Source organism: Heliconius melpomene, chromosome 11 (genome assembly GCF_056956725.1).
Source record: "Heliconius melpomene rosina isolate 202511_hmr_F chromosome 11, ASM5695672v1, whole genome shotgun sequence".
NCBI classification, from domain to species: Eukaryota; Metazoa; Arthropoda; class Insecta; order Lepidoptera; family Nymphalidae; genus Heliconius; species Heliconius melpomene.
The window spans coordinates 3,605,343-3,631,233 of record NC_140399.1 but is presented as its reverse complement, the minus strand read 5'-3'; the positions used below and the strand labels follow the sequence as shown (position 1 = coordinate 3,631,233).

At 32.5% G+C, this 25,891-nt stretch overlaps 2 protein-coding genes across 2 annotated transcripts in view; one reads left to right on the top strand and one right to left on the bottom strand.

Annotated features, from left to right (window-relative positions):
* Positions 1-15,932, bottom strand: part of LOC146534404 (serine/threonine-protein phosphatase 2A regulatory subunit B'' subunit delta-like) — a 91,939-nt gene extending 76,007 nt beyond the window's left edge. Inside the window, exon 1 of the mRNA XM_085193331.1 lies at positions 14,737-15,932. Coding sequence (XP_085049457.1) covers positions 14,737-15,612 — 876 coding nt within the window. The 5' untranslated portion in view covers positions 15,613-15,932. The remainder of the gene's footprint in view (positions 1-14,736) is intronic.
* Positions 15,933-21,287: 5,355 nt separating this feature from the next.
* LOC146534403 (uncharacterized) lies at positions 21,288-23,509 on the top strand. Its single transcript, XM_085192982.1, has 5 exons — positions 21,288-21,434; positions 21,701-21,931; positions 22,013-22,962; positions 23,059-23,308; positions 23,420-23,509. Exons 2-5 carry the CDS (start codon positions 21,872-21,874, stop codon positions 23,507-23,509), a joined length of 1,350 nt encoding a protein of 449 aa, XP_085049108.1. The 5' UTR covers positions 21,288-21,434; positions 21,701-21,871.
* The last annotated feature ends 2,382 nt before the right edge of the window (positions 23,510-25,891 follow it).

Genomic DNA, 25,891 nt, shown 5'->3' with positions numbered 1-25,891 from the left:
TTATGGTGCGCATCTTTTTTAAAACAAATATTAATTACACAATTTTTATATATAAAAATAAAATATAATACTTATCTTTTAAGAGGTAGACGTATGAATGTGAAAATAGAAGTCCTATTTTTATTTTTTTATTTATGTCGCTATAAAAAGCAACATAATTTTTTTTTATATAATAAACTAGCGGACGCGCGCAGCTTCGCTTGCGTATTTAGGGGTGAATACTAATAAACCGTGAAACATGTGTTTAATTAAATATTTTTAAGAGTCTGAATTTACAATTTTATAAAAATCGGTGCAGATTTAATTTTTTTTCCATACAAACTTTCAACCCCTATTTCACCCCTTTAGGGTTAAAATTTCAAAATCCCTTCTTAGTGGATACCCAGATTACGAAAGTAAACATCTGTCCAAATTTCACGTTTCTATCACCAGCGGTTACGGCTGTGCGTGCGTCTTACCTCAGTCAGTGAGGACAAGTCCTTTTATATACAGGGTGTCCCAGGAGTGAACGATAAAACGAAACCAGGTGATAGACCAAGTCGTGACAGTTATGAGAAAAATATAAAAAAAAATCTTTGTCATGTATTTTTCATATTATTTTGATTTTAAAAAATATCGGAAAAACCGACACCCTGTGATGGTTTTCCAAGTCCCAGGACTACAAATATTACTCTTTCTTCATTATTTTTTCTGTAATGTAATCATGAGTAACCCTTCTGTGAATTACAGTTTAAGATTGAAACATACCTGCATCAGTTTTCAATAAAATGTGGTGTTTTTGCCAAACATTAAATTCAAAATATTTACTACACCCAACTTTAACCGACTGTACTATAAAAAAAATGTACTACACTCTTTTTGCAAGTAACTTTAAAAGTTGGCGCATTTGATCTGGATTCCGAAATGGTACGACACTTGCTGGATTACTTCTTTGTTGAAGAGAGAAAAATCGAAATACACGATAATCGGGATGACGTTCAGCTTTTTGGTATCTTTTCCGATACATTCTAGCTGCAGCATTTGCATTACATAACCATTCTCCATGAATGAAATGCATATTGGCAATGTGTCAAAGACCGAGTATATGGCCTGCGAGAGCCCGGACTCGAGCACTGTCCTTAAAAGTCCTGGGCCATCCCCTAAGTTGGAAAAGTTCAGGTACCTTGGATCCGTCATGCACGAGTCTGGAGGCATCGATCACGATCTCCATGGCCGGATAAGAGTTACGACGGTATCCTGCGATCACAGACCACACCAGTGACCTCCCGCCACTTAGCCCAGGCAACGCTTATCCGACTTAGGGCTGGTTTCGTTTTATCGTTCACTCCTGGGACACCCTGTATATAGATATTTAATTGTGCTTCTTTAACTAAAATTTGAATTCACAACTACCACAATCCAAACTCCGTTACCACATCTTTTTTGATGTACTCCGCACATAGCAGGGTAGGCAGAGGGGACGTGGGAACCTAGTGGTAAAACACTTCCACTCCCTATTTTCCAACGAATTCTGGAGGTATTGCGTGTTGAGTTACGGAACCCAAAGCTGCACCGTTATGACGCAAATAAATAAAAAAATACACAAAAAACGTATTATTAAAAGCTCTTCCACAAGAAACGAATCACTTCCACAGACATTGTAGGTACGTCATCGAATCGTTTAAAATTTTAAAACCCCCCCAAAGCATGTTGTATTTCAGAGCGCACACTCTAATGCCCTTGACTGAACTTGAATATAAAGGCGCATTGTGAATCAAATGCAACAATACGATTACTCGCATTGTTACATTGATATTTATGAGTTCGGTCCTCAATTTCAGGTCTCTCCATGTTCAGACCAGAACACGAATTAGTCAGCCACTCCTTTATATGGAGTTATGTTCTTAATTGTTTCTAAAATGACGAATTTATGTCTAAAAGGTGGATAATTTTGGGTCTAAAAGATATATACAATATGTTATACATATGGCAGATGTTAATATATGTGATGTTAATAACGCCTACTGATTACTTTTAAATTGGTTATAACCATTTTAAGTGGTTATTATACGTGAAAATATAACATTAAATTCTTTTTTTAATTTTCGGTAAGGTAAATAATAAAGGAGTATTCTTAGTAAATATTATCATAAGAAGCACTCTAATGCGCAACTACCGTAAGAACATTAAGATTAAAAATCCAGATTTTCCCTGTATCTCTCTGTATCTTATAATAAATATCTTATAATAAATCTCCCTGTATCTTATAATAAATATTGCAAGTATCTTTCTCAGTATTATTTTACTAATAAGTAATAACCATAATGGAAGGAAAACTCCCAGCAACTCTACTCGTAGGAGAAGAAATAAAAAGCAATTTCTGAAATGGGCTTATAGTTAAAATTTTAGAACGTTATACCCTACCACATTTATTTCCGTAGCTAAACGCCCGCATTCTAGAACACGCCGACAGTTTAGCAATAAATAGTGAGGTGCCTCACAGTACAGATAACAGTGCAACACGAAACAGTAATAGTGTTGTGTTTATGTGGGCGGTCTGTTGACGCGCCTCGATTATAAATGATAAGATAAATCGATTTATTAATACTCTAATTATTATATAATAATTGTTATTAGTTGCTTTTCATAAAGGCCGTCGTATCAACATAAAAGAAATACTAGCGCGGCTTCGCCCGTTGAAACTTATTTTTTTTAATTATAGCCAAATTTTATTTTTTTATATAAGTTGTAGATGTATTAGACATATTATTGTAAAGTGTATTGTTTCAGCTAAATCTATTCATAAGTTATTAGAAATATAATAAATTTTCCTGCAAGAGCTATCGAAACTTTTTTAATTTTGTTCAATCAATACAAATATAGGCTTAAATTTTGTAGAAAAGCGTAGCGACAAATCAATCTAGTCTACGTACAAAATTTATTACATTCATCAATAACCGGCGGTCGACCGTTTCATTAATATGATATGTATTTTAGCGTCGTCGCTTTTCGATAGAATTATCTAAAACTAAAAAATATATATTATTAAAATAAAAAAATGGTAATCTACAGAAGAATATTATTAATATTTACATCTATATTCTCTTTCGTTGTTACCCTTCACGCTGTATCCTACATGCAGCAAGGTAGGCAGAGGGAACCTAGGTTTAAGACAATACATTCTCCACTTTCTACCGAAATCTCGAGGCATTACTTGTCGAGTGGAGGAGATCAACGACGAGTTTTGTCTTATGAGCCGAGCGATAACAATGAAAATATTAAATAATTCATTCGTAATTAAATAATACTGTTCTCAAAATGAATATATATTCCGATACGGCAACGGTAGAGTATCAGATGGTCGGTCAATTATCCATAAAGCCCACGCCGGCGCGAGCGCACGCTCATTCATGCGTTGTACGTTTTCCTGCGTTTTTATACGTAGATTTCGTTAATAATTCGTTTCGTTAGTGAGATCGACGGTTGGGGGTTCGATGCCCAGTCGTTGAAAAGTTAATAATTACGTTTTTTTTGCTTTCGTATCAAGGCAAAGTTGAGTACCGCCACTCAAGACACAATGCGTCCAGAATTCGACGAAAAATGGGGACAGTGTTCATAGGAAACCGAGTATTAACACTAGGTTCCCAGGTTCCCACTGTCTATTCTGATATGGGCAGGATACAGCTAGAAGCTAAAAAAATAAACGCTTTTCATTTATTACTTTTACCAAAGTTTCAGAGGTGAATTACGTAATGGTAACCTTTATTTGAACTTTGAACGCCTCAAAGCGTGTATTCTTAATTCAATTGAAGTTAATATTATAATACTTGACGTTAATATTTAATTAATTCGCAAAAGGAGCCTTAATTATACATGTAGGTATAAAAGTTTCACTTTTATTCTACTTGCCACCGAATCCTGGCGGCATTACATGTTAAATGGCAGAACTGAACGCTTCTCCTTGATACCAGAACGAAGAAATAAAAAATATAAATTTAAATAAATATTTCATTTCTTCGAGTGGAAATCGAAACCAAAGCCAATCGCGCTTACTGTCACACTTTTGCCACTGCGCCATGAGTGGCCTCCACTTTATATGAAAGTAACATATAACATATGCAACATATGTAAGTTAAACGTAAATAAATTGCTTCACGGTCGTTAACGATCTCTTGGACGCTGAAGTATCATTCGTGAAAGATGCATTTCTGTGACAGCAAAACTAAAATGAACAAATATGTTTTTTTTTATAATCATACTAATATTATAAATGGAAGTTTGTTTGTTACGATTTACTAACAAAAGTACTTAACCGATTATCATGTAATTTGGTGCAGATCTTAGAGGTGTTAGAAAAGACATAGGTGTTTTATTTAAAAAATCTTAACCTTTGTCTATTAAAAGGAGGGGAGACGTATTGTGCAAAGTTGCGAGAGGATCGCTAGTAATTAATAAATTAACATTTTTATTAATTTAATAAAATTGTTAAAAATTAATTATTTTGTATTATGACCAATATGGCACAAAAAATATCTAAAAATTAAATCCCATTCGTAATTATACAATTAAAATACTTTAATATTAAAATTCTACAAATTAAATAATTTAGCTATTAATAAATCAATCAAAATGACGTACAATTTACAATTACAAAAGTCGCCACTGTGTCACGAAATCGTAAAAACAATGCTATAAAACGACATCAGTGAAGTTTAGCCATGGGACTTACATTAAAGACCTCGTTCGTGTAATGTGGATTACGGTCAGCGACTTGAGAGGCTTAAATATGGTAACCGATTAAGTACGAGGTATTGTCAAAAGTTACAATTGGGTCCTTTTGTTTCCGCCATACAAATTTATAGGTATCGGATAGGTACATATAAAGGCAAATAATTTCATTCATTAAAGTACAAGCTACAAGCTTCATTCTTTGAATATCAAATAATTTACCATCCATTTTTAAGACTTTTTTTTCAATCAATTATTTTCAGTACTTATTAGTTGTATTTATATAAGAAATCAAATACCTACATAACAAGAAATAAGATTTTTTACTTAAATTTTATATAAGTAAATATTTTACATGCAGAAAGAGCATTATGCAGACAGAACTTTGAACTCTGTAAAATTCGACCATTCCATTGTTTTGGTAAATGACCGAGATCGCACGCTCACACACTTAAGGAAAGTGTTTGAGACGAGTGAATGAACGTACGAACGAGGAACGAATCTGGAGGTGCTGGTACAGGTGTAGCTGTATAATAGGTGTCTAAGGTTTTATTGTTCTTTGTCTCACCTAAGTGCACATTGTTCTGTAAATGTAGATCGCGTGAGATATGCACAAATTGCGTGTGACACAAGTTTTTTGTAAGAATTAGATTATCGTTTGTATCTCGTTTACTTACAGGTGGTACAGAGGAAATGGTGGGAAAAATGATGTCGAGTTTCTTTTTTGCTCAATTTTACCTATAGGTAACCTAAGATGCATGGTAATTGAAATATAATACAGTTCTTTTCTTAATATTAAGATTTATAATTGATCAGCTTCACCTGCACTTACTAGGGTATACAGAGGGAACCTAGTGTTAAGACATTCCGTCATTCCGTCCATTTCTCCGCGTGAGAATCGAGCCCACAACCGTCGCGTTACAGTAAAACTCTCGTGCCCTTGCATCACGACGGCCTTTTTTTTAAATATAAAGTATAAATAAAAATAAAACTTTTGCGTAAATGTTACAATTGTACCTACTAAGAATTTATGATAATGAATGCTTATATTGCTTACTTGTAATAGTTGCGTCAGTTTCACGCCTCCTAGAAATATCTCTGTAATTGATGAAGAATTGTGAAAGTTCGTTGGAAAATACTAGTAGTATTAAAATCTGAAATTCTACTAATAGAAAAAAATATTTGAAACATTAATTCTGTCTTCTCATTGTTACCTAAGACTTGTTACAGCAATTTTATTATATGTCAGTTGTAATTTTTTAATTTGTCATAGATACGGTTTTTATACGATCAAAATACAAATGAATATTAAACAATCTTAAGAAATACGATAAGAAAACGACAAAAATCTAAATATAAACAAAGTTAACAATTTACATTTAATATCTTTTAGAGATATGACAAGCTGTTCATTATACTCGTATTTCTCATTGAGTGTGAAGGACTAAACCGATATTGATAAGAATATGACGCACGGCTCAATGATAAATGTTCTCGGAACGCGGGTCAGGTTGTTTGGTCAGGTGAAATTATTACAATTTATAAAAGAATAAACTATATATAACTAATATATATACTTTTGTTCCTAATACTATTATATATAGTTTGTCATTATAAAATAATAAACCAAAAACAATAAAAATATCTAAGTTGGAAGTAAATATTTGTACAACACACCCACTTTTGAATATGGACTATTCAGATAACATAATCGATATTCAACTCCAGCGCTTATCGCAAATAGCAATATAAGCAAGCATCAAGACCGCCTAGTTCTTCCCGATTTCAAAACATTGACCGGCGGAACCCAACGCCGCGTTTTAACGCATGGAAGTTTAACTTAACGGTGATAAATTAAATAGCTTAAAATAATTATTATTCTGAATAGATATCCAAATCTATCGCGTTTATAGACAAACGGTTTTCCATTTCGCACATTATTATATTAGACAAAAATGTCACTCATTTTTCTATATCTGATAATAATATATGGTCGTAAAAAGGAATACTTCAAATTTAATAAGAATATTTGGCAAAACTATAATAAAATTCTTTCCTTATTTTCCTTTCTTTATATTGAAATATATAAAATATAATTTCAATAACAACGTTATGTAAATTTACGTAGAAATAATTGATAGGTAAAGTATCTGATAGCACTTGTAAAATACAAAATGGACGGTTAGGTTCTGTGAAAATCGTAATCATTATAATTAAACAATTTTCTAGGGACGTAGCAAAGGCATATTTATTTTAAAGGAATACTAGATTTTATTTCAATTTTCACTTTAATTTTTTGGTGAAAATTAAATATAATTATTTTTTTATTCATATATAAGTGAAAAATTATAATATTACTTGCGTGAAAATTTAAGTTAATTTTTATTTAAAATCCAATTTATAAACAACTTTTCGCTTACGTTGTAAATTTTAATCCTATAGATTAATTAAATATTCACAGATTGCCTGGCTATCACTAAGCGGAGCTTCTAAGGATTTTCTAGCTAAATGCTAATACAAGATTTGTTATTTAACGCCATAGTGAATGAATTTATTAAAGTTACAATAATTTTGTTGATAATATGTTTCTTATTATATAAGGATATTTATTGTAATATATTTTTTACATAAATAAACGAAAGTGTATGTGAAATTTAATAAATCCTGATAAATTTAATAAAAAAAGAAATATCTATATAACTTTATAATTACATAATACATATGTATATAAAAAATACATATTTATTCCGTCTTAAAATTAGAAAAGCACCAAAATTTCACGTAAATAAACACAATATTATATACCATGAAGTTAGAAAAGCTACATTTGAAAAGACAGAGAGTGTTAAAACACTAATTACCTTGAAGTGTGTAAAAATCTCACGTCAGAGCGTGACACGGCACAAATTGAGTTACAACATGCTTATCTGTGAGAAAGTGAAAGTACTTTCGAGTAAGCTCCGGGCCATTTTCTTTTAGAATATACTAAGAGATCTTATGAACGTATCGAACTTAAAATGTCATTTTGTAATTTAAAAATACAGATAAAAAATTATGAATGTAATTATTTTAATTGGACTAAAATTCTTGAGTAAAACATGTATAAACATATTTGTAAAATTAATTGGTAGATAAATTTATATTTGCTTTTAGGAATGATTACTTTTAATCTATGAAAAATATCCGTATATCGCTGAGAATCAGAACCTAGTGTCACAAAACTCTGTTCTCCGTACTATGTTTTCTATGGCGGTGTAATAGAATCGAACCCACAACCACAAATCTAAATTTACGGGCGGATGCGTTCTTACTACACCATTATGGATGAAATATATAAAATTGCTATACGTATCTTGTAAACATAAGAAAAAAGATTATCAAAAATATATATATTATCTGTCATTTTGTCCTTGCCCTCATTTTATACGTGTGACAATTTAGATATCATCTGTGCTTACTGCTTAGATGTGTATCTGGGAAAAAGTAAATAGAATAAGAAACTTTATACATTAAGTTATAACGAATGTTTCGCGAACTTTGCTAATAAATATGACGCAACTTTTATTAAATAATTAACTATGTCACTCTGTTGAGCTCACTCATATTACTCACTCAATTTTTCTCCAGTTAATTCTAATACGTTATTTACATTTTTTCAATTGTTATAGATGAAGAATAAATATTCAATTTCAAAATTATTATTATTAATTACAAACATTAAAAATCACGCTTTCTTTAAAATATAATTTAGATAGGATTGAAAATAAAAATTGATTTTTTAATCTAATAAGCCATGCTTCGCCGATACTGTTTAAGTACTAGGCATCCCAGAGCTACGTCTCCCACCTTCGGTCTTCGTCATCAGACCATACCATACGATATATATACCATATTATCACCTAATGTATAAGACATTAAAAGAAAAAGCTTATTTTACGCTTTTATTACATTTATATTTACATTAGCTTCATATATATTACCCGTGAAAAGCAAAGGGGGTCGGTAGTCTTATATAAAAATATATATACTTATATGTACATTATTATAATATCTTATATATTTTCCTAAATTACCTTTTACACTTTATAGTTGCTAGAACACTCATTACTACAAAAAACGCCTATTTACAAATAAATAGTAAATTACGTCATAATATAAGGATATTCTTATCGCATCAGTAAAGCCTTCTGTTAGTATCGCGTGGAACATGCCATCTACACATTGACCTTGAGTCTTAGAAAACAAACTAAATAGAAAATTAACTTTAGTTCTTAAACTATTGAAGTTTCATTGTTAAAATATGTTCTATTCGAAATAGAGCGAACTTGGAGGCTGCTAGACGTAGACAAAAAAACCGGTAAAGTGCAATTCGGACACGCCCACCGAAGATCCCCAAGGTTCCCAATTTAGGGATAGTAGGTCAACAGGAAGTATAAGTTATAAAAGTTGGAAAATTTAGGTTTGCGGCAACGCGGCACTCATTTTGAACGAAACGTAACTACAAATATAAGTTTGTAATATATATTTTTTTCAAGAAATACTTATAAATTTTCACTTTTCCTTTATATTTTCTTTTATTTCCACTTTAATTTCTTACTTTTGTTTCTTCGTTTTCTTCTCGGCAAAAACAATAACCAATTCTTATACTTATCTTTCATTGTAGCTCTATTAAAATATAAATACAATGTAAACAAATACAAAATGGCGCTTGAGATGCTAAGCTAAGATTCTACCATATGTATATCAATTAAGTATTAACATACATATAAGGTAACCATTATAGCGTCTGACTGTAATCTCGAGGACACCTAATGATTCGTTTGACTCTACATCACTTATTTGGCGTTGGGTTCAGTTTCGAATTTGCATGACATCAATGAGAATACATTATGAGAAATTGAGGTCTGCCTTTTGCAAGCGCCTAAGAGACAATATTGTCTTTATCGTTGACTTCTAAAAATAAAAATAAGTTTCTTATATTATTGTAATTTTTCGATTATCTTCTTGTTATTATTAATGATTATCTTTTTTTTTGTCCTAACATATAAAATCTAATTTAAATGAAACTCTTTAATGCCGGTAGACTCGTGACTACGAACAACTGCTAAGTGTTCGAAACTTTGGAGTTACGAAAATATATATTACTAAACAATTTCATTTACTTAAATTAATTAATAATCCCGAACATCAAAGATATTATTATAAAACTCAGAAGAGCAACCTACAAATATAATTATTACATCTTACTTTTCATTAATTGTAATTTATTCAGATTCTTAAGAACTTTAAAATATAAATGTTTCATTTTCAGTTTTCCCTTAAGAAATTAAAGTGCTTTTAAGAAATGTATGCACTTCATTGAAATAATAACGAGATGTTTAATATATTAGCTGCACTCGCTATGCTCATTCCGCCTAACGAATTCTCGACCTCTTTATCCGCGCGTCCCACTTAAATTTGGTGAATGAGATAAAATAGCGCAATCTTAGAAAACTTTTCTTTCTTAAATAATCTAAGAAGGTTTAGAATAAACCCCAATCGTGGGGCAAGAGGCATGTTACTATGAAAGCGACAGGTCGTAGGTTCGATTCCCACTCGACGAAATGAAATTTTTAATATTTTCATTCCTTCACTCTGGTGTCGAAACAAGACGTGGTGTCGAGTTACTGAGTGGTGGAACTGTATGTGTATATTCAAAATCATTTTCATTGACTGAATATTATTTATAAGAAAATTAATTATTTATGTAATTAAATAAAAAATCTCACATTAACAATATAAAGAAACAGAGAGAAATATATATAATCGAATTTACAATACTAAATGGTTATGTTCCAATTACGTCTCGCGTGTGCCAAGATTACGATTACTGTTGCATGAAGCGCTGCTTTCGTTCGCGTCATTGTTCGTCGCTTCCGCCCGATTTGCGAACGTTTCCTAGTGACCGCGTTAGCTTCCTTTGTTCAGTAGGCCGATGTATGTATACGAGTATGTATCGTGATAAATGCTCACGTAACACTTAGGCTTTAATCTCTCTCTCCTCTCTCTCTCTCTGTCTACTCTTATACGTAATGTAATATACACCTTATTGCCCATTTTGGCGATTTTTCGATAGTCTCTTACTATAAGGCAGGCAGGGAACTTAGTGTTAAGACAATACGTTTCAAACTCTGAAGGTTTTGCGTGTTAAGTGAACGAATAAATGAAATTATTAAATATTTCATATCACCGAGTGGGAATTGAACCCACAACCTGTCGCGTTTACAATCACATTTTTCACCCCTGCGCCACGTCTGGCGTATCCTCTCATCGTCTCATCTTTGCAATACAAATGAATAATTCAAATATTTACGAATAAAATCTTCATGAAGTAAAATGGATTATTAAATAACTTTTTAAATGGAGTCAATATAGAATAAAGCAAAATGAAATTTCGAGATGAAACTTCGTATTTACGTTTCGAGCCGCATTGCAGCAGCGGATTGAGCCATATTTTACATTCTACCTACAGTACCTGCTAGTTAAAATGTCGGTTCTAAAACTATACAAATAAAACAATTATACCTTATTCTATACAAGAAATAAAAACTTCCATGTTAAATAAAGATAGATAAATAAAGAAAACAACGTATATAATAATACTAAAAGCGAGAGATTTCGTATACAGTGGCTTGTCACTCGCATCTAATCGGCGCCGCTGGGCGTCAGCCAAGTCATTCCCGTCGTTTCAAGTTTAATTTTGGAATACTATTTTTTTTTCTGTACAGTAGTAAAAGACATGTCCGCTGAGGTGAATAATCTCTTTTTTATCTTTACCAAAAATCTAAACTGAAATTAAATCAGTTTCACGCTGTATCCCGCCCACAACAGGATAGGTAGGGGGAACCTAGCGTTAAAAGACTTCGTTTCCCACTTTCCACTGAATTCTGGAGGCATTGCGTGTTTAGTGGCGGGAATCAACCAATCACCAGAGCAAAATAATGGAGACATAAATAAGGTTTATTTAAAAGCTAAAATATAGGGTTAAACATGATTTTTAATACTTAGAAAGTATAATATATGTAAAATTACAATGCGATTCAATTCGTGACGTGAATACTCCAAATCGCATCCTGCTCGTGCCTCTTGTAATTCTAAACACGTTAACATACTGTTATACACGAAAATGTGTGTCAATGGCCCCTACATGGAAGTACATGGCAAATAAAAGGTTCCTGTCGATGATTGAAATAACAAATATGCTTTTATTCGAATATGTTACCTTAAATCTTTCTTACATGCTGCAGAAAAACAATTCATAACTTTTTTTCAGCTTCACGCTCTATCCTGCATGTAACAGGGTAAGGAGAGAAAGCCTGGTATCGAGATATCCCCTCATTCCCCACTTTCCACAAAATTCTAAAATCAAGAAGCATTTCATGTTGATTAGAGGAACTCAACGCCACGCTTTGCCTCGACAACAGAACAAAGAAATGACTGTATTAAATATTTCTTTTCCTCGAGTGGAAATCGAACCTACAACCTGTCACGTTTACAGTCATAAGCTTGTGTCCCTACGCCACGACTGGCCTCTATAATTGAATTGAATTAAATTTTCGCGAACTGTAATGATACAGTGCGCTATTTGTGGCACGCTTAAGGATTTCGTAGAATAGTAATGTGAATAATTGTTGACCTTATTTAATTGAGATGTTTTTATGGAAGGTCCTATTCGTTCATGGTGTTGACTGTTGACGCATCGTTGCATAGACGTTGACGCGGTTTGCAGATTATCATAATTTGTAGGACTTATGGTTTATTGACGACAGTGAAGTGTCTTTATGGGAACGGAATCTTAACACAAGGTTCTCTCCGCCTACCCTGCTATATGCGGGATAAAGAATGAAGCTAAAAAAAAATGTTTTTCGAGTCGTAATATAAATCATTTGAAAATTTCCTTGCGATAGATGGGATTTATATGAAACAAATAGAAGGTGATGATGAATAATAATTACATTTAATTATATTATAATTAAAATTAGCTCATATGCATAACTTAAATTAATTCGTATTTCAAAAATGTTGAAGACAAAGTAAACAAAGAATATAACTATAAAATAAAAATACTAATATAAAATATTGACATGAATTTCGTAGTTATGTAAAAATTTTAATTGTTCCGCCGCCGTTACATGTCAGTTGGCACCAGAATTGTTCCAATTAGACTTTGGAGATTATCGTTTGCGTTTGTGTCAATTCTTACATAAAAGTGTTAAGTAATTTGCTCCACATGCTATCACCAGCATAGCAGCGTATACAGTTGATGTCTTAAGAAACACGGAAAGCGACAAGGAAATTGAAACAATCATTAAGTTTAAATGCAACGAATTCAGTATGTAGGCTTTATGGGTATTATAGGAGAAATAGTTTGAATAGTCATATTTTCGAAATCGTAGCTTTCACAAAAATATCCTACTAAAAGGATGTGAGGATGGATGTTTGTTATACTTCCACGCAAAAATTGCTAAACGGATTTAGATGCAACTTTACTTTAAAGCATAGGCGACAATTCGTGTAAAAAAATATATGAGGCTATAATATAACAATAAATGAAAGCGAGTGAAGCCGCGTTGGAGTCACTAGTTAAAATTAAAATGTTTTTTACATATATCTATGAAAAAGGTGTTTTCTCTTTTTAAGCTTCAATTATACTTACATATACAATATATAAAGACTGGGGTAATTTAAAGTTTTTAAGCTTAATTTTCCAACTTTGATCATTACTTCGCAAAAATTTTGTTACAAGTTTTCTTATTTTGTTACTGAAATCTCTTAAGAGGTTCAAAAGTATTACGTATGAAGAAGTCAAGATTTCGTTAATATAGATTACCTACCTCTGCCTCAAGTACAATTTTATCACGATTAAAAAATAATAACATATAAAACATAATGTACATTATAATTAGTAGAGATTAAAGATTAAATAGAGTAAATAATTGTCACTTAGCTCTCTTTCTACAAAATAAGAGGTTTCTATTGAAATATAGAAAGAAATATTAAACAGCTAATAGAAGTTACGTTTGTCAATATCGTGGGGTTCATCGTACAATATATTGGCAGTTTGACAAATATGCAATAAAACAATATTATATAAAAAAATATGTTAAAACTATTAGATTTAATATATTATACACATACATAATGGGGAACGGAGTGTCTTAACTCGAGGTTCCTTCCGCTGCCTACTGTACTGTGTGCGGGATTCAGCGTGAATATGATTATTATTATTTGACATATTTATTATTAAATATTTTTTTATATTTGTTAACAATAAAGATGACTCGTATAATGATACAAAGCGTAATAAAGTCTACTCGTATATGTAATTATTTGCACAAGAACGCTAGTTGAGTGGATGACCTCTAATCCTGATGACCTCATTAACGAAAAGACGCAATCTTGTAAATTTTGTAAATTTTAAAATCTTTTCTCACATATAATATATACACTCATTAAAAATAATTTTAATTGTATATTATTCAGTATTTATCCCAATTAATATGTTGAAAAATTATATTCAAGCCGTATCCCGCAAACAGAAAGATAGGCAGATGAAACCTAGTGTTCTCCGCTTCCAACTTTCCGCCGAATTTTCGAGGCAATGCGTATTGAATTGTGAAATCAACGCCTCACTTTATAGTGTTGCCAGAGCGAAAAAAATAAAGTAATACTAAATAATAATACAGTTCCCCGAGTGGGAATCAAACCCATATATTATATTCCAATATATTTATATTTAAAAAAAAATAATTATCCAATATAATCCATCTTTAAGATCATAACGAAGATATATTCACTTTTGACAGACTTTGTCGTGTTAATGTACGTTTATAACTCAGTACTCATGTAACTATTTTAATTTTCCACCGTGTCCGACAGTATGACGGCATAACAAACAGCTATGTATAAATATTTATAGTGAGACATACGCGCATGGCGTTCATCTAGAATTTAGCATTAAGAGATTTATTTAATTAATTTAATAATTACCTGTGCTCTTATTATCACGTCGTGAGGTCCTCGCCACGTGGTGGCTGCTGGAGACTTCCTTTTGGCCAATTCCAGTGTCGCCTCACTGGGACACCTTTCAAACATGAGTACGCGTTCGGCAACAGAGCCACGCGTCAGGAAGGGTCGTACAGGTGCAGCAGCCATCGATGATGCGGACTCACCGGCACCTGCACTCGACGCGCGACGAGCACGCGCCTCAAACTTGGATCTAGCTTCTGTTACATGAGAGCCAAACGATGCTCTTCTCTCCCCACTAGCCCCTGCCGCTGGCTTTCTTGCCCCTGTATCTAATCTGTCCTGATATCGACTTTTTGCATAGTCTACTAAAGATATGGGTGGAACAACATCTGGTCTTTCTGCTGGACGCTCAGCCACAATCCCACCAGTGCGTAAAGCTCGAAGAAGTCTCTCTTCCTCTCGAGCAACTTCCAACCGCATTGCAGCAGAATCAACCCGTCTGGCGTTCGCTCCCGAACCTGTTCCGTTACGCTCTGGTACTAAATCCGGGGGTAAGGTTACTTCAATAGTTTCACTTTCCTGATTTGTATGAAGGTCTCGCCTTTGATCTGGCCTTTGCTCGCCCCGTAATTCTGGTCGCTCTCGCAGCTCTGGACGATCTCTGCGAAACTCTGGCCGTTGTTTTATTTCAGGTTTGGGTTCCGGCTTAGGTTTAGTCCGTAGACTCTCGGCCAACTTTAGCCCGGGCGTAGGCCTGCATGACAGAATCTCCGTGGGCGCAAGGCCGCGTGCTTTCCAAGTCTGATATATCGCTTCCGCATGATCTGATATTTGTTTGGCAATAGCAGCGATATCCTCTTCTCCGGTGTCGATCTCCCGGCGGGCAGTGGCCGCCATGGCCAGGCCACTCACGTCGCCTAGGGAGCTCAGCTCTACTGCACTTCAGGGCCGCGCTATACACCCCATGAACACACTATACACACAAACACAGGACCTGGCACACTAATTCCGTAATTATTTGACACTTTGAAAATGATTGCACTAAAGCGGTCACTATATAACACCGAGAACAGCTGTTGGCGGCAGCGCGTGGGGAGTAAACAAAGGCGGTCGGTGTTCCGAGCGGCGCGGGCGTACGTAGAGAGGCACTAGCGACAGACGTAAAGCCGGCGGCGGCACCTCGCGTACACTGCGGCGCGAGGCGGGCTCGGGGCACGGGGCACGGGCAGGCGGCCGCCGGGAGGACGGAGGACGTGCCCCGCGCTCCCTCCCGCTCCCTCCCGCTCCCGCAGGCGGCACATGTCCTCCTTGCTCACTCGGTTAGCACCTGATAAAATTACAACTATACTACTACTCTCGGTCTAGACGTATCGATATTTTTAATATCAATCGATCGCCGGTTCCCACGCTGAGCTGTAAACTTCCGATAGCGTTTTCTTATCAATAAGTATATTTCTAAACCTTTTTATTCCATGATTTGTTGTTGTATTTAACAAAATAATAAAACAATGCCACACCTAATCTTAGGTATATTTTCAAGGATACTCTTCCTGTATACAAGATAAAATATTAAAAAAAATGACTAATGAGCAGAATGTTATAAACATTTAAAACAATAATAATAACCCTATCAATGAGTTTTCGTTAGTACAACAGAACGTATCGCATCTGTTCCACAGATCTCTACGCCGCAGTGCGCACGCGCGCAGCACCGGCACCGCCACGAATAGCACGCGCCTATTTATTTACGCTCCCCTAGATTTTTACTCATTTCACTGTGATACATTGTGTGCACAGAAGAAATAGTGTAATAAAAAGGTTATAGCTGTAATTTTCTTTGCAAAACTGAAATTTTACGTATATTAACAAATGTGGAAAGGAACTTTAGTGTGTACAGTTTTTTGTTGTTTTAGTCAAAAACTTAAACTATATTCTCAGTTTTCACCAACCGCTAAATATTTCTTTAATTAAGAATTTTGTGTAATATATTATTCATATTTACGTCGCTTTACGATGTATCTCTAGCGGGGTAAACAGAGAGAGCGGAGTGTGCAAACTCTACAGTCTTTACATACCTATTCGCTTCGTACACTGTCTTCAACCTCATCATATTATATGCCATTCAGGGGGCCCTCGAGCTAATTTTTATTACAATTACACATTCTTATTACAGAAAAAAATATTTTACAATTTCTTTTCATCATCATCATAATCATCATTCTTATAATTTGTTTAATATATCACTTCTATTAAATTTCTGTTCAGCGATTTAACGCGTCATCTTTATTCTCTGATCCTCAATATACGTAATATACACACATTATAACACATTTTACTACCACAGTTTTTCAATACAGGTAACATCCAGGTAACATGTGGTTCTTTTATGTATATATTGTTATTTTTTTTTTCTAAATTGTAATTATTATTTATATACGGTTCTCTACGTTCTCTCACAAATAAAATCTTGTTCTTTCAGAAAAGGCAGAATAAATAACAAATGAAAACAACTTCATCCTTAAAATTGGCATAATTCTCTTTATTTATAGATATTACTTCACATTTAATATCGGTTTCGGTTATAATGGCAATGCAATGAATGCGAGACCATCTAGACCACATTTATCGATGACTGTACAGATGAAATGTGTTGCGTAGAATAGTGTAATGAAACAGTGACACGTATTGATGATTAATACAAATATACACACTGTATAGTTATACAGTATAAACGTATAAGAAAACCTAAATTAAAAAATATATAAATACATTTTTACATAATTATTGAATATATAATATAATAATACAATTTTATATAGTTTATACGAATATTGTATGTATCTAAATTATAAAGGAAACCAAATTTTGTAATTTTACATACTAAAACAATCTGTAGTACATTTAACCTCCAATGGTGACAAGAAATTTCATTTATTCGTTTTTGTACCCAAAAATAGCAATTCAATAGGGGAACGCAGCCGACATTCTCGCCACCATTCTGAGACGACAGTATAAATAAATATTTTTTTGGAGAACTCTCACACTGATCCGATCCCAAATTGGGCTAATTTGCAGTGCCTGCTTTCTGACCAATAAACTTGAAAGCATATAAATATAATATTTACTTGTACATATAAATAAATTATAGATTTATTTAAAAGAAGCACTAAAGACATCATACAATCACAGACCTAACAAATCAAACCTATAACCCAAGTTTCATTAACAATTATAGGTTATAAAATGTTCTATAAAAATTTACTAATATTTTTGTAATGTACAAACGACTTATTTTTTTAGCTTCACGGTGTATCTCGCACATAGCAGTGTAGGCAGAGGAAACCTAGTGTTCGCATCTCTCACCGAATACTGTAGGCATTGCGTGTTGAGTGACGGGAATCAACACCAAAGCGGAGAACCTGTCGTATATACAGTCAGTCAGTATATATTTTTTTATTTGCTATATTTAAATGTTTTATTAATAAAATATTAGTAATAATAAAAAGATCATCTAATCTAAAACCATAGAGACTGCCTGCTACGACTAACTCAATTATAACTCTTATACAATTAAATGAAACCTTTGCAATATCTTGTATCATTCCTTAATGCGTTAAAGTGATGAACAATCGTACAGTTTATTTATATCTGCTGAGGAATGTTCCACTTTATTGTTTTGTTGTGGCGCTTTGTGAAGGTTTATTATTTAAATACGTTTTAGAATTACAAAGCTAATACATAGAGCAAAAGCAAAGCTGGGTGGAGGTCGCAGATTCGATTTCCACTCAAGTATGTATGTAAATTGTTTATTTATGTTAGTTATATTTTCAGTCTGGAATTTATTCAACCAGTATTACATATACCTACTTGTAACTTTAAAAAATAACTAAAAAGGCTTAAAAGCGTATTTATTGGTTATATTTACTAACAATAAATGAAAAATGTTTGTCTTTATATATGCTATATATATGTATGTATGTATGTTATTAAAGTACTAAGCGTCCCAACTTAAATACTGCGGCTTGTTTGTCTCGAAAGTTTACTCAAACATCACGTTCCCTAGAACCGGCGCACATCGATATAGCTTTCACGATTAAAATCGATTTAATACTTTTTATGGTTCAACAGCAGAATTTATTTGAAGAATATATTTTTTCAGTTTTTAGTATAACATTTTTTACTTTATTTTCTTTTAATGACTACTAACGACTTGTGAGGGTTCGAGCCTACTCGAGGGAATGAATTATTATTTTCATTTCTTCGCTCTGGTAACAAGGCAAAAGCCCGGCGCTGAGATCCAGAGACAATGCGCCGAAAAAGTCTGTACTGTGTGTAGTTCCTTCTCTTTGATTACAAAAAAAGTGCATTGGTCAATATCTTAAATGTTTTTAATATTTAAGAAAAAAATGGGTTTCGGCACGCGTTGTAAAGTAAATTTAAGTGCAAAATGTTGAAAAGCTATCAAATGAATAATATTTTTATGACATCATATAAAATCCTATTTTCTTTGGAGCAAGACGAACGAGAATATTTTCGTCATAAAATAGTTTTACTTAACCATTAAAAAGATCTAGGAGTGTTTTAGTTTGAAATTATAGTTAGTTCTCTATATTCTATCAGTAAGACATAGCAGGATATTATATTAGGTTCAGTAATTTTAATATTTTAAATATACCAACTGCATAACTGCATAATTGTACTATGGCTTCAAGTTCTTTTCCGCTAAGTTCATATGCTATGCTGGGAAAAAAAATAAAGGTAATAACTTAGTGTTAAGACACTCCGTCGTTGTAGAACTCTATGCCACACTTATTAGAGCGGGAAAATTTAAAAAATCATTCCTTCAAGTATGATCATCATCACACATCATCGCGTTTTACAGTTACGGTGCATATCGATGGCTGCTAATTATTTGAGAAAAGAATTTCAATATTTATAAAGATTTAAGTATAAATCGATAGGGATTATAGTATAAGCTATCATAACCAAAAGAGCTTAGAAATGAGGTCCAAGTATTGCCACAAGCGCCAGATTGGAGAGATTGCCTCGTCAGATATTTTGGGTTAAGCCGTCCTTCCCTATGCTTATGTGGAGAAATCGCGGCCTCTTTTTTTCTTATATAGACAGACTTACTTACTTTTTTAATAAAATAAGTACACACTGAATTTCTTATAATAATTATCTTGAATATATTATAAGATAATCTGCAAGCAATATAAATAGTCTATTATTTACTATACGATTTTTTAATTCTGCTTAAAGAAAGCCGAAAAAATAAAACTAAGAAATAACAATATAAATATAAAAGGACACATAGAGGTGATTTTTACTTATTTGACTTCACTAATTGGCCATTAAGCCACGTATCGAGTCCACTTTTCCCAAAACCTTTCAAGGGTTATGCAATACATTTTAATGTCAGTGTTGCCACCCTAAGGGTGCGGCGAACATTCACCTCAAAACAAGTCAATACAGCACGAGTGAATTCATGAAGGAAATTAATTTGAAACACTTTGTAATTATAATTTTATTTTTCAACATAAAATAATTATAATAATCTATTTTTTTTGTGCATGTATTATTAAACTTTAGAATTTACAATAAACGAAATACGTTTATTCTATGCCTATTTAGGTTTTTTAAAAAAATCTACGTCATTATATTTATTACAATTTCAGGTGACAGCATCATTCATGTAATTGAGCTCTAAAAATTTCAAGTTACTTTTCGTTTATTATAAAACACATTATTTAATGAAATTCCCGAAGAGAAATTTAATTTTTTATTCATGTTATAGTACATCTTTTCATTTATTAATATTTACAAATTTAATGGACAGCCCAAAAGTTCCAGATGATACTAGGAGTTGGGAGTCAATTAATATATTTTTGTTTTCTAATGGAGAACAGTTCTCTCCTCCGAGGAAATATCATCTGAGCTGTGATGAACTGAGGTGGTGGGACGCTACTATTCGATTTTTAGCACAGACTCAATATGGTTCCACGTAAGATTACGTTAGCTTAGCATCTATACTTTATTAACATTGTTAAAGCATTTTGCATTATACAAATGTTTTATTTATTCCATTTAGAAATATTAAATATTTAAAATAAATAAATAATAAGTGTATAATTTATACAGAATTTAGTAAAAGATCTATTCATTTATTTATTCATATTATTTAGAAGGAAAATAAATTATTAAATTATCAACTAAAGATAAATGAAACGTTATTCTAAGGTAGGAAAAATCAGCTTCACGCTGTATCCCGCACACTGCAGGGTAGGCAGAGGGAACCTAGTGTTAAGATATTCCGTTCCCCACTTCCTACCTTCCTGCCTAATTCTGGAGGCATTGCGTGGTGAGTGGCAGAACTCAACGCCGCGCTTTGCCTCATCACCAGAGCGAAGCAATGGTAACATAAACGTAAATAAATATTTCACTTCCTTGAGTGATAATCGAATCCACAACCGTCTCGTTACAGTCACACCCTTGTGCCACTGTGCCACGAGCCCCTAAAGGTAGGTATATACGAATATCGAACTATAACTTTAAATAAATATTTTCTCTAGGTATTCTAGCATACAACTATACACGTTGGACGGCAAACAGATCCACAGCCCTCTAGAGCTGAGGAATGATAACGCGTATGTCGCAGTTAGATCACCTGAACCTTTCATTTGGGCAGGTTACGAAGAATACATAATAAAAGCTTCTAGGTAATACAGTAAATTATAAAATATATATACATGAAGTTATATTTATGTGGCAATTGTGTGAATATTTTAATCCTTGTTAAAATTTTGCAATTTATTTTATTTCATTTTATATGTAGTAAAAGTTGAGGTTGTAATAAAATAATAAAGAAAATAATTTTCAATGAATCTTAATTTATTTATTGTCTTTTTAAAGATTTTTATCTATCTATTTATATATCATATATTAGGTATTACTTAGATAATGGTTTAATCATGCTTGTTTCTAGGTCCCGCGAAAAACGCCAAGAGAAATTACCGAATAGCAACACTCAAATAAAATTAGGTTACGTATTATTTGCATTGTTATTTTTTCGCAAAAAAATCTTGTTGTTTTACGATATTATAAGGAGTTTTACATTTCAGGTGACAAGAACTCTAATAATTTCATAAACTCTTTAATGCATCCAGACATCATTGCTACAGAAAAAACAAAAGGAGATGTTACTACTTTAAATATGGTACTTATGGGCTAATTTAATTAAAGTAACTATGAATTTCCTTAATTTCTTTGCTTATTTTAATTTCATAATTTTTCTTAGGTAAATCAAATTCCTAATAAAGATCAACTCAAAGATAACATGGGTACAGAGTTAGTATATTCAGGAATGCCAAAAGTTTTAAAGAAAAATAATATAGAGGATGATCATCAGAAACGGCATGGCAAAGAAATTTCAAAAATTGACATGCTGAGGAAAAGTCAAAACTTGAAACCTAATAAGAAAGACCAGTTACTTGTTAAAAGAAAGAATTCAGCTTTAATACGTAAATCTAATGATAATAGTCAAATTAAACAATTTATTTCTCAAAACAGCTTAAATGCTCAAGTAAGTAAAATTAAACCTAAAGACAAAATTAAACAAAAAATAAAGGAGAATATAAATATAAAAAACGTAGCAAAGGGCGAGAAGAGTAATATACCCGGAAATACTATGAACCAAGCAGATAATGTTAAAGAAAACAATGTACAAAATCTATCCAATAATGTAAATGAAAATGGTGAAAATAAGAAAATTGATAAGAAAAATCTCAGCAGAATAAAAGCAAACGCTAACGATAGTAATATGAACAGCCCGAACAATAAAAAGTCCCAAGAAGGTAACACAGATTTCGTAAATAAAGATAAGAATATTAATATATATTTAGATATAAAATTAAATGGTTGTATAAGTAGCAAGCCCGAAGGCACTGATGTCCTTAAAAGATGTGAATCGAATATTACCCTGTTATCACACAAGGAATCTCAAGTTAATATAGACGTTATTTTAAATAAAGAAAATATTAGCTTAATCAAAAATGAGCCAAAAATCGAAAATTCTCCTGATACTGAAGATAATACTACGGAAAATAAAGATACAAGCCTTAATAATCATAAATTTATAGTTGTTTATTGTAAATGTAATAGTAAAATTAATACACAAAGTGAAAATTGCCTCAATGAAAATACAAATTTAGCATTTTTATTGCCCGTACCGGAACAAGGTGTATGCTGGTAAAAAAATAATTATTTAAAAAAATAATAACATTGTTATAATAATATTTTTGATTTATTACTAATTTTAGTTGACCATTATTTATATGTTTATAGTCAACGCGAAATTAAAGCGCAAATGATTGATGAAGCGAATCAGGCATCTAGTCCTAGTAGTACCAATAAAATTAGCTATGACCAAATAGATAAACTACAAGATGACACAAGAAGAAGAAGTTTGCAAAAAAAAGTTGGAGAAAACTTTAACAAGGAAAACATAGTAGAGACAAACACTTCCGAAGCTCAGAAAACAGAACCTAAGCAGAAAAGCGATGAATTTACCCAGACCGACATGTCTAATATGTTGGTAAGTATTTAAAAAAGTAATTTCGATGATAATTCCTACCAATAAATAAAAAAAAAATCTTGAGTACAAAAAATTTGCTATGATGTTTTTTATATATATTATGTTTTTCAGCTGCAGGTCGTTTGTGAAAGGGATGGTCACTATACATTTTGCCTGCCACCTTTGGATTTATTAAAAAAATATAGTGTAGACACACCATAATCAGAGTTTTCTTTATAAATATGTTTAATGTTTATTAAGTGCCAGTACAAAATATCTGTTAATTTTAGAGATATCGACAGAGAGAATTTAATAAAAAAAAACGATAGTTATAATATACCTATTTAATCGTTACAATAATAATTAATGTCATACATTTGAAAATATCCAATATATTCGACAATCCAGCTTTGTTTAACTGAAGTCGATCCTGGTAAGCTTTTAATTTTCGACGCAATATATTCATTGGTTTCGGTCCGATATATTGTAATTGTAGATCACTCAAATACTGTAGACTTTCTGACGGCATTACAAGCATTACCTAAATTAATAATTTATATGTAAAAAGTATATGTAAGAAAAATAATAAAATTATGGATATCAATTTTATAAGCTTTGTAATATAATTTATACGTCGCAAAATACACAACAGAAATTTATCTTTTGTATATTATACTGTATATAGAAAGTCGTCGTGGCGCAGCGCCACAAGGGTGTGACTGTAACGCGACGGTTGTGAGTTCGATCCCCACTCGAGGAAATGAAATATTTATTTACGTTTATATTTCCATTTCTTAGCCCTGGCGTCGAGGCAAAGCCTGACGTTGCCACGCAACACGGAATCGCTCCAGAATTCGGCGGAAAATGGGGAACGGGAAGTGTCTTCATCAGAACGGGGAGAAGATTCCCTCTGCCTACCTACCCTGTCACGTACGTGATACAGCAAGAAGCTAAAAAATTACTATTGTTAGATCTCTAGATTAAAAACAATAATAAAAAAAAATTAAAACATACTTCTATAAGCCTCACATTTCTTTACATTCACCAAGTAATAGTGTTACCTGGGCAGTTACTCCTGACATGGCACGTGGATTGACTGCACTGAGGTCTCTGCCATCCACTTCAGCTAACAGCAAGCCTAATCTGAAAACATCTTGTGCACTCCAACTATATGCCTTGCCAAGTGCCTGACAAATTTAATAGCAAATTTACACAAATATGATTCAATATCAATTTATCCTATAAATTTTATTATCGGATATCATTTTAAGGTTTTTAATGTTGCATTTTTTAATAAATATATATAAAGGAGTGTAGATGTGATTAAGAAGATAATTCTTGTTAAAAAAAATTATAGCATACATAGATGTACCAATTACACAAATAATACGTACTTGAGTCCTTGTCATCATAGCAAGATAAAATCGGCGCTGTAATGGATCGCATGCTCGGATATGGTAAAACACCTATATATACATAGAGATACAGATATATATAAGATTATATATATTATTTTCATCTAAAAATCAAGATTTTACTTAAAATTCAAAAGTTTATATCTCTATATGCCAAATTTCAATTTTCTAAGTCCTGTAGCTTCAGCGCAAAGCGTTGTCTGTCAGTCACCTAATATCGGAATAGAAGAAGATTTTATATAATACTAGCGGCCCGCCCTCGGCTTCGCCTGCGTGAACTACGTTATTATTAATTTCTATCTCCATGAGTACCTACGTCCTCCTAGCATTTGTAGTAACGAAGTTTCATACAAACTTTCAACCCCAAAAACAACCCCTTAGATATCGAATATTGCAAATTCCCATCTTAGCGAGCACCTACGTCCTATAAATAACTCCTATGCAAAATTTCAGATTCCTAGTACATGTAGTTTCTGAGATTTCGTGATGAGTGAGAGACCTTTCGATTTTATATATATAGACTAGCGGACCCGGACGCGGCTACGCCTGCTTGAAATATAAGAATATAATTTCTATAAAAATATAATTTCAATCTAGATGAAATGCTAAAAGTGACTATTATATTTATTTTCATAAGGATGAATATCAAAATGACGCGGTAACGAACGCGGTCGCGTAGCGACGACGGTTGTTATTAACATGGCAGAATAAATTGCATGTCAAATTAGAAAGTATTTTAATTTATTAGTATATATGTGTAATGTAATATTATATAGCCTATAGCACTTCTGAAGAATGACGCTTTCATACAAAACAAAAACAAAGTAAATCGGACCAGTAGATCCAGAGATCTTAGCGTTCAAACAAACAAACAAACAAACTCTTCCGCTTTATTATATTAGTACTAGTGGACCCGGACGCGGCTACGCCTGCTTCAACTATAAGAATATTTATTAAATATATTCATGAAATTATTTTCAATTCTCAATAGAATTAGTAAGAAAATATAAGCTCAAATAATCAAAAAGAATAATAAGTAGATACACATTATTAGAAAAAAATATCTGAGTTATTGAAATGAACTAACAAAAGGATTAAAAGTAACTAAAGGATAGGTATTCTTAATATTAGAAAAAGTACCTAAAGTTTTCCGTACGTGCGTACATAGATATCGACTCTACGAAATAAC